Genomic DNA, 13,682 nt, shown 5'->3' with positions numbered 1-13,682 from the left:
ACAATTGCAGGCCACGTGTGTTGAATTTTTTCCTGTAGATTTGCCGAGCGGCTCATCGGCCAGTAGTACCTTTTCCAACTGGGTCCGTCCCCTTAATGCTGTCATTCCAGTAAAGGACTGATACAGCGATTATATGAGGCATACCCCTTGTATCAAGAAATATATTATATTGAATCCTAACTAACTAGAATAGTAGCCATATAGTATAGCTTAGTATCATAGTAGAGAAAACCAGGCATCGCTTATGTCTGTGCCGAGCGCAAACCCTCTCTGCTGCCCCTTTCTTGATGTTCCTTCTTCTCCACCTTAAACACAGACAAATCCAACCAGTAATCAGCATCGCGATCAGAGCCTAGAATAGCCATGACGTTGTGTAAATTGATGATCGATCCATTTCCCCACATGCTGCCCTTAAGGTGTCAAGGAGTGCTGCCTACATATTAAGTCCTCTGGACTCTGGTGGTTATGTGTCCGGGGAAGAGTATCGCACCACAGCTTTTTTTCGATATTTTATTCTTCTGCACAGCACCTAGTCGAACCCGCTCGTTCATCATTTCCACTTGTTATTGCATTTTCCTCTTCTTCAGATCCCTCACATTCCTTCCTTCTTTCCATTCTTCACGCCAGTCTCTGTTACATGGCTGTCAATACGGAGCAAGATCCCTCTCCCCGACCGTACCAACACCTAGAAGAGGACCATAACCTATCCAACCATTTCAAGCATGATCTGGGAAAAGATGCCCCTACCGAAGCAGCTGAGGATGACTTTCCCACTGATCATCAGAGCAAGCAAAGGGTCGCCGTTGTGATGACATCCCTGAGTGTACGCAAGTTCATATAATTAACTGTCGTCGTATCTTATCATACACATCCTAATATTTGTGCACAGTTATGTGTTTTCCTAGCAGCGCTAGACATTGTAGGTCTCTTTAAAACGGAATCTACTTGGCAAATTCTCATGATTTCACAGACTATTGTCTCAACCGCTCTTCCAGAGATGGTCGCCCATTTTAAAGCTTCCGACAGCGCCTACACCTGGATCGCGTCGTCGTATCTGCTCGCCAATGCCTCCTGTGTTCCGCTGTGGGGTCGAATCAGTGATATCTGGGGCCGCAAACCGATCCTTATGACAGTCGTCGCATTGTTCCTGGGCGGCAGCTTAATCTGCGGCGTAGCAATCAACGTCAACATGGTCATCGCGGGTCGCGCTATCCAAGGCGTAGGCAGCGGCGGTATCACTGTATTAGCCAATATCTGCGTGTCGGATATGTTCAACATGCGTCGTCGATCTGCCTACCTAGGGATTTTCGGGGCAACTTGGGCGATTGCTGGTGCCATCGGACCCATCATCGGTGGCGCCTTCACGACTTACTCAACCTGGCGATGGTGCTTCTATATCAATCGTTCGTCCTTTTCCCCACTCCTTCTCCAGCCGCCTGTCTTCTAAACCCCATTCCGCAGTCCCCATTGGCGGCCTGGCCTTCTTTGGCCTTCTCTTCTTCCTGCAACTACACACTGCATCTCTCACCCCTCTCAAGGCCGGCCTTCTCTCCCTCGACTGGATCGGACTGGGCCTCATTGTCGGCGCGACGCTCATGCTTCTCTTTGGCCTCGAACTAGGGGGCTCGCTCTATCCCTGGTCTTCCCCCACGATCATCTGTCTTATCGTCTTTGGGGTGCTCACCGCCGGCCTCTTCCTCATTTACGAATCCCGAATCGCCCAAATCCCTATCATTCCCACGACGCTCTTTTCCAACAGGTACAACCTCATCATCCTACTAATCAACTTCTGCCACTCAACCGTCTTCTTGGGTTCCTGCTTCTACCTCCCCGTCTACTTCCAGAACATCCTACTCGCCAGTTCCCTACTAAGCGGCGTCTACCTCCTCCCCCTAGTGGGAGCCCTCGCCATCTCGTCCGGTCTGGCCGGCTTCGTCATGCGCACCACCGGCCGTTCCCGTGAAGCCATCATCCTAGGCATGCTCCTCACCACCCTGGGCTATGGCCTATTTATCGACCTCCCCTCCATCAAGTCCTGGCCGCAAATTATCCTCTTCCAGATCGTCGCCGGACTCGGCATCGGGCCTAACTTCCAGGCTACTCTGATCGCCCTGCAAGCCAACACCACCCCCGCCGAATTAAGTCGCGGCACCGGAACCTTTTCGTTTGTGCGCCAGCTGGCCGCTGCCATCTCTGTCGTCGTCGGGTCTGTGCTGTACGCGCGCGCTGTAAGCGGGCAACGGGGCGCTCTGGCTGCCGTACTGGGCGAGACGGTCGCGCAGGAGATCGTGGAGGCGTCGACAGCTGCAGCGGCGATTGTGGAGACATTGCCTGTCGGCGAGGATCGGGCGGTGGTGTTTCATGCGTTGACGGCTGCGTTGCGCTGGGTGTGGGTGTTTTATACTGCTGTCGCAGGGGTCGGATTCCTTCTCAGTCTGTGTTTGCGTGATTTACGGTTGGGCGATGCGCACCGAAAGGCTCCTGGTCAGGAGAGTGAGGAATTAGAGATGGAGAGGGGGACTACATAGGTTGCACTTTACTAATAAGCTAGAGTCATATGGCTACAATATAACTATGCCGTAACATTGCCATTAATTCACCGGGTGTACTAGATACGGATTGTAGACAGGGCACGTAAGATAATTATATAGACCAGGTGAGTTTAAATTGCATGCACTTTTGCGTATGTGTCATTCTTGCCATATCCTCCAAACTATAACCAGCGTAATCCAGAACTAACGAAGACGATGATTTACATAACCATAACACATAGGAAAAATGATAGTTACATTACTTCGTAGAAGGATTCGGCATCCCCGAAGTATGCGGCCATTTCCGAAACAAATCAGCCAAATGATCAATCGGAGCAGTCATCAAACCGATGGCAGTCTCAAAAGGCGGCTTATCAGGCGCGCTAGGATGGGACCGCGAGGGCACAAACATCTTCGTCCTACCAAAAGACTTCGAAAGCTTCTCGCTTTCCTCCGCCGACACGGCGTCTTCCAGCTTCGGCAGATCTTGACTCTCTTCTTCCTTGATGTGCTCGGAAAGGTCCTTCATCAATGCCCTGATAGTAGACTCGAACTCCGGGTCCGCGGGTTTCATGTTCTGGAATTTCTTCAGCTGTTCTTTAACCTACATGTCGCTTTAGTAACGGATTGGTAATGAAAGCATGATGGATGACTTACCGATTGATGCTCTTTCCGGTCCTTATCTGCCATGGCCCGGCCGTCGGGGATGGACTTCTCGAACTGGGGGTAGACGACCAGCTCTTCAGCGATCGAGTGACGGGCTAATTCCCAAGTAAATTGATTTTGCCATTCGATTTTCTCTTTCTCGGTAGCAGAGTTCAGGATCTTGTTGTAGTAGTCCTCGAGCTCGCGGTGGTCGGTCTTGATCGCTTCGGATATACGAGGTGCCATGATGATAGGGGACTGGGATATGAAGCGGTGTTGTTTTGGGATAGATAGTAGAGGCCTAAGGATAGGGCGGGAAGAGTTGAGAATATAGCGGCTAGTCATTGTTAAGAAAATAAGGCGCACCGGTTGCACTGCGTAAATATATCAGTGGCTGCCTGGCCCTTCTTTAACTTGCGTGTGGCTAGACGTCATTATGAGATACGGTGTAACATGTCCCTTGCTATCCATACTGGATACGATTGTGGTTCGTTTATAAGGTTTGGGCGGCATCATCATCACGACAGCTGGGGTTGCCGAAGTATGACCAGCACTTTTACTAATAAGCCACACGGGAAGCAAAAGCAAGCAAGACCTGTTTCTGGCGAATTAACATGTCTGGATTATTAAGTAAGGAACCGACCATAACTGGATAAAGTATGTGAAAGAGAACAAAGAGGAAGATAGAAATCACCGCTAAGATTGGTTGAAGAACGAACCAACTTAAAAGTATATTAATTGTTACCCCGCTTGCTCCCGATGGTATTAGTATAGACATCTGTGCAGTAGATCGGATTTATTGTTAAGCTCTTTTTACGTCCTACTAAATCTGTAAGACTGACTCTTCCAATGCCGGAAAGAGGTCTTATCCATATTTGGTCTGCCTTTCCGATGAAGCGAAAATGTCGCGTGCCATCTGTTCAATGGTTTCTGAGTAATACAATCCCAAGAAAGCATGCATTGGATTGAAATTCACGATGCTAAAGTTCCCTAGTTCACGAGACTGCTACATAAATCGGGGGAGAATACATGATTCTCGCGGCTTGTGCGCGCTGGTCCGCAGCTATGGGGAATGAACACTTCAAGGCGCAGGACTAATGATAAAGATAGATACAATCAGTCTCTATGTAAAAACAACAAATATTCAACAAGCGACTTGAAACATCATACAGAATGGTCACAACAGTCTCGCCATATGAACACCGTCTAGGCATTGTCAACCCGGACTCCCCACTAACCACACAACTTCAACATAAAGACCAAAAATTGCACTTGGGAGCTTGGCGTTCGGTTCTTGGCCTCGTGCCGAGCTCAATGCATACAAAATCACAAGATTATAGTTTGCAGAGATACGGTTGAGGCTCCTTTCATAAGACGCGAGTCAGGAGAGTTTCGGCATCTCTCTCAAAACAGCCCCACCATCTCCTATTATGGAAGAAACTCCGTTGCATTTGGGTCCACTTTGCTTTTGGATCGAGTCAATCAGTGAATGGGGAACTGTTGATCGGATCTTTTGAAATGCGAGCGATTTGATTAGAAGGGGTGTATGGTTCTAGCCCATGTAAAACTTTGGGGGGAAAGATGGTTATATAGATGTGAAGCAAGGGAAAGCACTATCGAAACAGAGAAACTTAAAAAATCAATCTTCAGTCACTGCATCATTCCTAGGGTTATAACAAGCGATATCGAACCAGAAAGCTCCATGGGCTTCAACGTATAGCCAAGGGAGATGTTACCACAAGAATGGCATTGTTGGCAAATCCAGCAGAAGGCCCCCGAGCTGACTTTTCTAGCGCAAACCTTCGAAAGATGCACAGAAATATCACTTGCATCGACTTCGGTGCTATAAATCGGACCTCTACACTCCATAGACCCAGCCAGACTTACTGTTTCATCGCCGACGCCCAGTCCAAGAGCCACGAGTCGCGGCTGCTGCTGCCGATATGCACCGTTACCACTTAGAGTTCCCCCAGCAGATAGGCTTTTAACTTTCTGCTGATCCGATCCTTTATTTTCCTTTCTTGATCCGCGCTTTTGGTCGTACAAAGGTGCATAAGGGCGTTCTCCCCCCTGCTCCAGTACGTGATTTTTGAATCGGTTGACCAAACGAGTTCCCCGCTTTCTGCTGGTCAGAATGGAATATACCCTGCCTTTAGTTGGCCACAGCCTGGCGATTTTCATCGTCTCGGCTGTGACAGTTGGGTTAGCAATCATTTGTGTCTCGCTGCGGTGCTTTGTGCGTCTGTACATTCTGCGTGCGTTTGGGTGGGATGACGCGCTTGTGGTGACGGCGCTGGTAAGTATTCTTTCCATCCTATCCTTGATGGACACTTGATATTAAAGATTGACTGATTGTAATAGGCGCTATTTATAGCATTGGGCGTGCTGTGCATGATGGGACCGGAAGCTGGGATTGGCCACACACTCGCGGACTTCGAGTCGTTCAGTCTGAAGAGTGGGAATCTCATGGATAGTCTGCACGCATTGCAGTATGCGATGATAGTGCGTTTCACCAATATCCTTTCTGCTCTTTGTTATCTTCCTCTGACTTCTATCAGTACTGGTGGCTTGGACAAATGCTCTACCTGTGGGCGTCAGCCGTCGCCAAAGTAGCCATTGCCCTTGCTCTCCTTCGACTGGCCGTTCGCCCACTGCACCGCTTTATTCTCTGGACCGTCATAGGAACCGTGATATGTATTGGTCTCGTCTTCTGGCTTATTCTGTTGCTCGATTGTCGGCCAATCGGGTACTTTTGGGGCCAGGTCAACCCACTCAATTCGGGCACGTGCTTGCCAACCAATATCCCTCCTCATCATCGCATACATCTATAGTTCGCTTTCCATTGTCTGTGACTTTACGCTTGGGATCTTCCCAGCGGCGTTGATCTGGGGGCTGCACATGTCGCCGCGCACAAAGGTGGCGTTGGGCGCGATCCTCGGGCTGGGAGCAGTGTATGTGAATTTCCACACACCTAAATGGGGACAAGCTAACCAGGGCAACAGTGCGAGCGTGGCTGTGGTTATTCGACTCCCGTACCTGAAGCACTACGCCGACGCGGACTTCCTCTGTAAGCTTCTCCACGACTCCATCACAAGCAGGATTGGCTGACAATGCAGACTCGACTTACCAAATCGCCATCTGGTCCGTCATGGAAACCGGCCTCGCCATCATCGCCGGCAGCCTCATTACCCTCCGCCCACTCTTCCGCTGGTTCCTCGATGGCAGTTCGTCATACCGCTTGGATAAGCCACATTACGTGCGGCAGGAAGACTACGTCGCGGGCGGTTATGCATTGTCAAGCTCCATGCCGAATAGATCGGTCACCCAAGACAATCTGAAGTACTGGAGGCCGGATCTGTCCGCGGAGAATCCGCGCGCTCACGGGGTTATCACGTCTGTGTCGACACCGCTGGGGAGGGGCCACTTAACCGGTAGTCAAGAGAATCTGACAGGACACCTGCCCGGCAAAGAGGTGCGGCATAAGCATCAGGTTAGCGTTCTTCGAACATTCACGGTGGAGGATAAGGTGTAATATGCGAGAAATAAGACACAGAATTGTCTCAAAATGTCAACAGATGTCACCACTACTAGTTCCCTCTCGCCTGCGATAATATTACTGTTGTCTAGCCTCAAATCTAAGATCACCAATATATTGCTCTGGTCGCTTTCTTGTGCTCGAATGGCCACCACGTTCCCATGGTTAGAGAAGTACAGGGGGCGGAGTAATTGATCAAATTCTGGATATGGTCCCGTGTTTAATGCTCAGATGCAGAGCGCTCGATCAGTAGCTAAAATATAGCTTGGTCCTGCTACACCGACGCAAATGGGAGGTTAGATTTTGCATGATGGAACATGTTTGTTGTCGCTATGACTATTATGGTTAGGTGGGCTCAAAGAGCTTCCCGGACTCCGTCTCCAACACCGAAGTGATCGGAGATATATCCGACTCCAACAGCAAGGCAACGACATTAATCCCTCAGACCTCGTACTTATCTTAGGACTTCCCCTCTCCTGTCGATTTTCCAACCCAACACTCGAAATCAAAATGGTTACTGATCCAAACGACAAGGCCCAGTTGAACTTACAGGCTCTAGCCGACCTCCAAGTTCCTCGTGATCTCTCCATCTCTCCCGACGGTTCTAGGATTGCCTATGCACTACAACCTCTCAGCAAGAAAGGCGACCACGCCACCTCACCAATCTGGATCGCGACAGTCGACAAAGAAAACAGCAGTCGCCAGTTCACTTCGGGCTTATTCAACGACGAACAGCCACAATGGTCTCCAGCTGGAACATTGATTGCCTTCAAATCGGATCGGCACCGGCCGGGCAAAAGCTCAGCCATATATGTGTTGCCAGTCGATGGCGGCGAAGCATATCCCGTAACGCCAGTGGACTGCGAGAAGCCAATAGTAGCCTTTGAATGGAATTCCACCGGCACAAGTATCGCATATACTAGTTCGGATGAGAAGACGGAAGAACAGGTTTCAAAGGAGAAAGTAAAAGATGATCCAACTGTTTGGGGGGAAGACTTGGAATATTCCCGCCTGAGAATTTCCCATGTAGCAACAGGGCAGATCAGGACTATTGTCGCCGGTCATAGACATGTTCATGACTTCACTTGGAGCCCTGATTCTACACATATCTGCTTTGTTGCCCATAAAGGGCCGGATATCAATTCAGCTGGCTTTTATGGTGCAGAAATCCTGATTACATCGATCACAGGATCGGAGGAGAAACTAGTCGCCCAGTTCCCCGGCCCAATCAGCCAGATCGCATGGGGAAACTGTGGTGTCTTCTTCATTGCAGGTCATGTCCCGACGCACTGCCTAACATCCCTTTCGCTATACGAACTTAATATCGAACACGGTTCATATACAGAGCGAAAAGATGGCGGTGAAACACACTGTTGCATCACTCTCCGGAAAAATCAATCCTGCCTATCTTACCGTGTTCAGAGGTATCTTAATGATGAGTTCTTCTCGATCAGTGATGATGGCACTCGTACGAAGGCCTATAGCGAAAAGTGTGAGATGAGCTCATTTGACGTCTTAAAAACTACGGGCAGTAGTGATATCATTGCAATCACGAGGGGTGACGGGTCAAATCCCGAAGAAGTCTTCTCCATCTCGAAATCTACCGGTCCAGTCAAATTGTCAGCCCATAATTCCTCCATCGCCGCTCTAGAAATATCCAAGTCGTGGTCAATTTCAACTTACGCGAGAGACGGATACTACCTTGACGGAATGATGTATGTTCCCTCCGCATACAAATTTGAGGATGGGCCGCTCCCCACTATTCTCATCCCGCACGGAGGACCATACTGGCGGGTAACTACCGGTTTTGCAGTGTGCCATTGGCTCGAGGTTCCGGTATTAGTATCAATGGGCTATGCCGTCCTTTGCCCCAACTACCGTGGTGGGAGCGGTAGGGGTGAAGCTCATGCAGCTTACGCTCGCGGGGGAGTTGGCACAGTTGACTACACTGACTGCATTGACATGCTCAAATACAGTATCGCTAGGGGCAGCGTAGACCCTGCGCGAGTGGCAATAGCTGGTTGGTCACAGGGGGGATTTCTATCCTATTTTGCAGTCACTCGCGAGGAGTTCCAATTCAGAGGAGCCATATGCGGGGCAGGTATATCAGAATGGAACTCTATGGCAATGATGAGCGATGCATATTGGATGCAGGGTGAGGTGGCTGGCGGTGCTCCATGGGATGTTGATACGAATATAAAGCCCGAAGAAGAAGACTCAGTTACTAGCCCCGAGAAAAGATGGATTGGCGACACAAATGGTCGGAGGGGAAGCGCATTATGGCACATGCGTAATGTGAAAACTCCCATTCTGATTCTTCATGGAGAGGACGACAAGCGTGTGCCATTAGAACAGGCTATCGCGTTCTATCGCGCATGTGTTCACAACAATGTACCTGTTGAGATGGTGACTTATCCTCGAGAAGGGCATTTTATTGTTGAAAGGAGACATCTCATTGATATGTGGGAGCGGATAAGGAAGTTTTGTTATCGGAACTTACAGTGACTCTAGCCCCCTACTAGGGAACCTCACTGTGCTTATAATTATTCTTATTCTTCTTGTGGACCATCCTTTTGCATGATATAACCCAGACATACTGTTTATCAAGTACATACGACCACAGGGTGTGGAAAACAGGGCTTCCCGTCCGCTCAGCCGTACTTAAGCCACACGCCGGGAGGTTAGTAGTTGGGTGGGTGACCACCAGCGAATCCCTTCTGTTGTATGTTTTTGTTTTTTTATTTTTTATTCAACTGTTAGTTAATAATAACTCAGGAGAGTATGCTCTTTTCTTTTATTCTAAGTTTATTAGGGGGAGTTTGGCCCTCATGATAATTTTAGACGCTGCGGTGTCACTTCATTTAATTGCAATTCAAGGTTGCATGGCTTCCGCATAAACTGGAGTCATAAGGTGTTGCACAAATGTTCCAACTCGTGTAGATAATGTATTTCGATAAGTTAAGAGGTCTATCACGAGCACGTCGAGAAGACAGTTCCAGTTCCAACAACATAGCTCCTCCAGCCTGCTTTCGGCAGATCAATGTCTGGGTCTCCCAATAAGAATCTCATGAACACCCCGTGAGTTACAACCACAACGTCCGTCCGTCCTTGGTGTTGCAGATCCTCGCAAACTGCCGCAATACGAGATCTCATCCTCTGTGCCCGCTCCTCCACAGCTTCGTCGGCGGGAGAATAAAAGCCCTCTTTCACTTGCCAACCCTCAGCCAAATCCTGGAAACCTAGTCTCGGAAAAGCCGCTTCCAGGACCCTAGTTGGGGATCCCGTATCACATGGAAGGGCACTTCTCTCTTGCAAATCTGGTTCCAAGAAAAGGACTGCGCCATTCTCCACTCCGTCCCCAGAGTCGGGGTCGAAATACCGTTTATCAAGGATATGCGAAAAAGCCGTGAGGGTGGTTTGGACAGCTCGTTTGAGTGGAGAGGTGATGATAACACCCACCTGGGGGGCGTAGGGGAATAGCTGGCCGAGCCCTGTAGCTTGCTGAAGGCCAAGAGGGGTCAACTCAGGATCCAACTGAGAGAAGTCATGAGTGACATTGTGGACCGATTCGGCGTGGCGGACGAGATGGACCTTCGAGGCCATGTTGAGGAACAAAAGTGCTAACTATCTGTCCATCCAGGGTCTTGCTAGCTCTAAATACAGCTCAATTACCCCTCGGCAAATCTCGGGCCGAAGTGGTAATTTCTGTGCCGTATTGCGTGACATATTTCTCTCGGAGCAGCGCTATGATTATCAGCTCTGTTGACCAGGAAGACTGAGAGAACTTTGGATGGGTTGGACCCTCCCAGGAACCTACTTATCGACTAGCTCCCCCCTGGATGAAACCATTGGCCATTCAGATGGAGAACATTTTCTTGGCGCCGTCGAGGTATCTCTTATCTCGAACCTAGTGTTGCGCCCGATTCTTGCGGGACTGTCGATATTTGCTGTGAGACTCATTAAATTCTGAGAACTATATCATGGGTTCAACTGATGGCGCGTTGATCCGTCCGCAACGATGACGACTTAGGAACAGGTGAGGAAGCAAATTGGTCCTTCTCAGTCAGACAATCCGTGGCCCACCTTTTCTACCTAAGTTTGGCCTCTTTAACTAAACCCGAACAGGTCCCCGAAAAGCAACAGCCAATTAGAAGCTCGCGGTGACAGACCGCGGACCTAGTACTTATGTATGTTAAGTACATGTGAACAGTTGCCGACCTCGTATTGGATCCATGTCGGGTGGATTTCGAACCTTAAATTCATTGTTCAACTGAATTAGCTCACTATCCTAGAGGTCGATATAATCTCGATCTCCTCTTGAACGACGGTCGGTTCGTGTTTCCTCATGCTTTGAAGAAGTTGATTACCGTATGTCGAGTTGTAACCCAATATAAAATGCTGCTCCTGACACATTCGCGGCCTATCTCGTCCTTACGGGCCCTGAATCGGAGCTGGCGCAGCCATGCCGGCGCAACCGACCCGGCACGCGCAGAAGAGCCCCTTCTTGAGCGCTTGGGCGAGGTCGTGCGACATACCTGGTATCTGGGATTTACGTCTTTTGGGGGTCCGCCGGTTCATTTCCAGATTTTTCACGCGCGGTTTGTCGAGCAGGAAAAGTGGGTTGATGAGCAGACGGTAGGGATGCATGAATAACGTCCAGGATCGTCAGGCGCTAACAGGTAAAAGTACCAAGAACTTTTCGCTATCTGTCAGGGCCTGCCGGGACCGGGTTCGACCAAGATGCTATTCTGCTTGACGTTGCTTCACGCTGGTTTCATCCCGGCCATACTGGCATTTGTCCTATGGTGGTATGTCTACTGCTTTAATTGCGTCCCTTGCCATTCGAAATGATGGCCTGATCAGTTTTACTAGTCTTCCCGGCGCAGTCGGTATGTATGCCCTCTCTCTCGGCGTGCAACGGATCGACGAAACACTGCCCGCGGCAGTCTACGCTCTTCTCTCCGGTCTAAATGCCTCGACAGTAGGCATTGTTGCCCTCGCTGCCGTCCAGCTAGCTGAAAAGGCGATCCGTGATAAGATTGCCCGCATCCTGGTTATTTTCGGTGCATGCGCAGGTCTCTGCTATAGCGCGCTCTGGTATTTCCCAGTTCTTATGGTTGCGGGTGGTGTTACTACGGCACTGTGGGATGGTTGGATATATCAACAAATTCTCAGGGCAAGATGGCTTGGAAAAATAGGAATCGGCAGCCCGAACCGGAGGGTGACGAGCCTGGATCGGCAGGCCGCGAGAGTTCGTCCATGCAAAGCCCAGAACAGGGTGCTAGAACAGAGATGCTACGGATGAGGAAGTCAGGTGCAGAGGCATCCCCCCCGAACTCAACCAATATCCAGGCCCCGGAAGGAGGGGAAGCCGCACCTGCATGGGAGCATATCATTCGGATCCGTGTAGGGGCTGCAATTCTTATCTTCTTCTTTGGTAAGCTTCCGTGTGAGAATTTGCATTATCGCTGAATGAAGGCTGACCCCGAACCATAGCGTCCTTCATCGCCATTCTTGTCACAAGAGCCAAACTCTCCGCACCGCCTCTATCTCTCGAACTCTTCGCGAATATGTACTTAGCTGGCACTGTGATCTTCGGCGGCGGCCCCGTCGTTATCCCCTTGCTCCGGTCATACGTCGTAGACCCGGGTTGGGTTTCCAGTCGAGACTTCCTCATCGGCCTTGCAATCATTCAGGCCTTCCCCGGCCCAAACTTCAACTTTGCAGTCTTTCTCGGTGCTCTTGCCGTCCGAACAACATCCTACCCGACAGTCTTCGGTGCCTTCCTCGGTGGGCTAGGGTTCTTCTTTCCTGGAATTACCCTCGCCGTCGCAATCCAGTCCTTTTGGCGTGTTCTGCGGAAACAGAAGTATATTGTTGACTTCCTCCGAGGTCTGAATGCATCAGCTGTTGGATTAGTGTTTACAGCTGTGTACCGGCTTTGGGAAATCGGATATCTAACTCCGCAGGATCGTGATGGGCAGAGTCTGGGGAAGGAGCCCTGGTGGGTTGTTATTGCCGCTGTTACATATGCCCAGAGTGCATGGTTCAAGATCCCGCCTGCGGTTGCAATTGTGCTAGGTGCTGTGCTTGGGTTGTGTTGGTATGAAGTCGTTAGTCCTGCCTGGTGACGGAGTCTAGGGATTGTAGGTACGCGAATAGACTGGTTGGCAGCCAGCCAAGTCTTTAATTCGCAAATTAATATTTAATTTGTCTATGGCGAAGTTATGGAAGGTCAAGTGGAAATACAGATAAAGCTTTGTCGTTGTCGTCTGTCGTTATATAAACTCTGCGTTGGGGTTGATCTTTCTGCTTCAAGCGTGAATAGTTGGGCGAAAATCGAAGGGTATGTGAGCCGTCCGTCCGTCTCCTTGAACACTTCAGGCAAATAAATCAAGATAAGTGATGCGACTTTTTTTTCTCCAATACAGGTCGACCAGTTAGGTTATTCAACCAAGTCAGATTTGTAATCATCAATTGACATTGGATGGAAATATTCTTGGAAACGTTCGCAGGGTTCCACCGTCTCACTGGAGTCCAGGTGGGTTCGTTGACATCCGTTTGATGGAGTTCGGAAGTTGGCAACGGAACGGAGTAATCATCACAAATACGAATTCACAGCAACAGCCTAAGTCGGCATCATCTACTTCGGTATTGATAGGAAAATTGAATATCTTCCTGGGAAAAAAAAGCTTGCCAACGCAGCGTGAATCGAGAAGCAGTTTCGGTTTTTGCCGATAATGAATTCAACCGTCCTGGATTGCATGATACTGGGTGTTAGTCAGTCAGAAGCTCTCGTTCCCCGTGGCAACATGTCTTACTCATGATAATTGGGTAGCATTATGATGGATACTTTTTACCGCCCTAAGGCGCTTCTTATTGAAAGCTTAATGAAACGATCATTACGATTTATCGAGATGCCAGCCCGCTAATTGCCCTTAAGATTCCTTAACGAAGAGCCTAGCTGTTCG

The 13,682-nt window shown here is 49.5% G+C and overlaps 5 protein-coding genes across 5 annotated transcripts; 3 read left to right on the top strand and 2 right to left on the bottom strand.

Moving 5' to 3' along the window:
* Window positions 1-637: 637 nt before the first annotated feature.
* BDQ94DRAFT_178938 (MDR family MFS transporter) lies at window positions 638-2,528 on the top strand (the record flags this gene model as incomplete). Its single annotated transcript, XM_026773248.1, has 4 exons — window positions 638-823; window positions 890-919; window positions 971-1,403; window positions 1,462-2,528. 4 exons carry the CDS (start codon window positions 638-640, stop codon window positions 2,526-2,528), a joined length of 1,716 nt encoding a protein of 571 aa, XP_026625928.1.
* Window positions 2,529-2,790: 262 nt separating this feature from the next.
* Window positions 2,791-3,521, bottom strand: BDQ94DRAFT_159656 (hemerythrin HHE cation binding domain-containing protein; the record flags this gene model as incomplete). The annotated part of the gene is made up of 2 exons (XM_026769099.1): window positions 2,791-3,135; window positions 3,189-3,521. 2 exons carry the CDS (start codon window positions 3,519-3,521, stop codon window positions 2,791-2,793), a joined length of 678 nt encoding a protein of 225 aa, XP_026625927.1.
* Window positions 3,522-6,324: 2,803 nt separating this feature from the next.
* BDQ94DRAFT_178936 (S9 family peptidase) lies at window positions 6,325-9,457 on the top strand (the record flags this gene model as incomplete). Its single annotated transcript, XM_026773247.1, has 2 exons — window positions 6,325-6,607; window positions 7,175-9,457. 2 exons carry the CDS (start codon window positions 6,325-6,327, stop codon window positions 9,214-9,216), a joined length of 2,325 nt encoding a protein of 774 aa, XP_026625926.1. The 3' UTR covers window positions 9,217-9,457.
* Window positions 9,458-9,553: 96 nt separating this feature from the next.
* On the bottom strand, window positions 9,554-10,324 carry BDQ94DRAFT_144147 (histidine phosphatase family protein). The gene has a single exon (XM_026766400.1). The coding sequence runs from the start codon at window positions 10,312-10,314 to the stop codon at window positions 9,682-9,684; it is 633 nt and encodes a 210-aa protein (XP_026625925.1). The 5' UTR covers window positions 10,315-10,324; the 3' UTR covers window positions 9,554-9,681.
* A 782-nt stretch (window positions 10,325-11,106) lies between these two features.
* BDQ94DRAFT_178935 (putative chromate ion transporter) lies at window positions 11,107-12,842 on the top strand (the record flags this gene model as incomplete). The annotated part of the gene is made up of 5 exons (XM_026773246.1): window positions 11,107-11,346; window positions 11,398-11,519; window positions 11,584-11,853; window positions 11,910-12,148; window positions 12,208-12,842. 5 exons carry the CDS (start codon window positions 11,107-11,109, stop codon window positions 12,840-12,842), a joined length of 1,506 nt encoding a protein of 501 aa, XP_026625924.1.
* Between the last annotated feature and the right edge of the window lie 840 nt (window positions 12,843-13,682).

The sequence above is a fragment of the Aspergillus welwitschiae genome (genome assembly GCF_003344945.1).
Source record: "Aspergillus welwitschiae strain CBS 139.54b unplaced genomic scaffold BDQ94scaffold_17, whole genome shotgun sequence".
Classification (NCBI taxonomy): domain Eukaryota; kingdom Fungi; phylum Ascomycota; class Eurotiomycetes; order Eurotiales; family Aspergillaceae; genus Aspergillus; species Aspergillus welwitschiae.
Note: the sequence above shows the minus strand (reverse complement) of the source record. Positions and strands in the feature narration are given on the sequence as shown.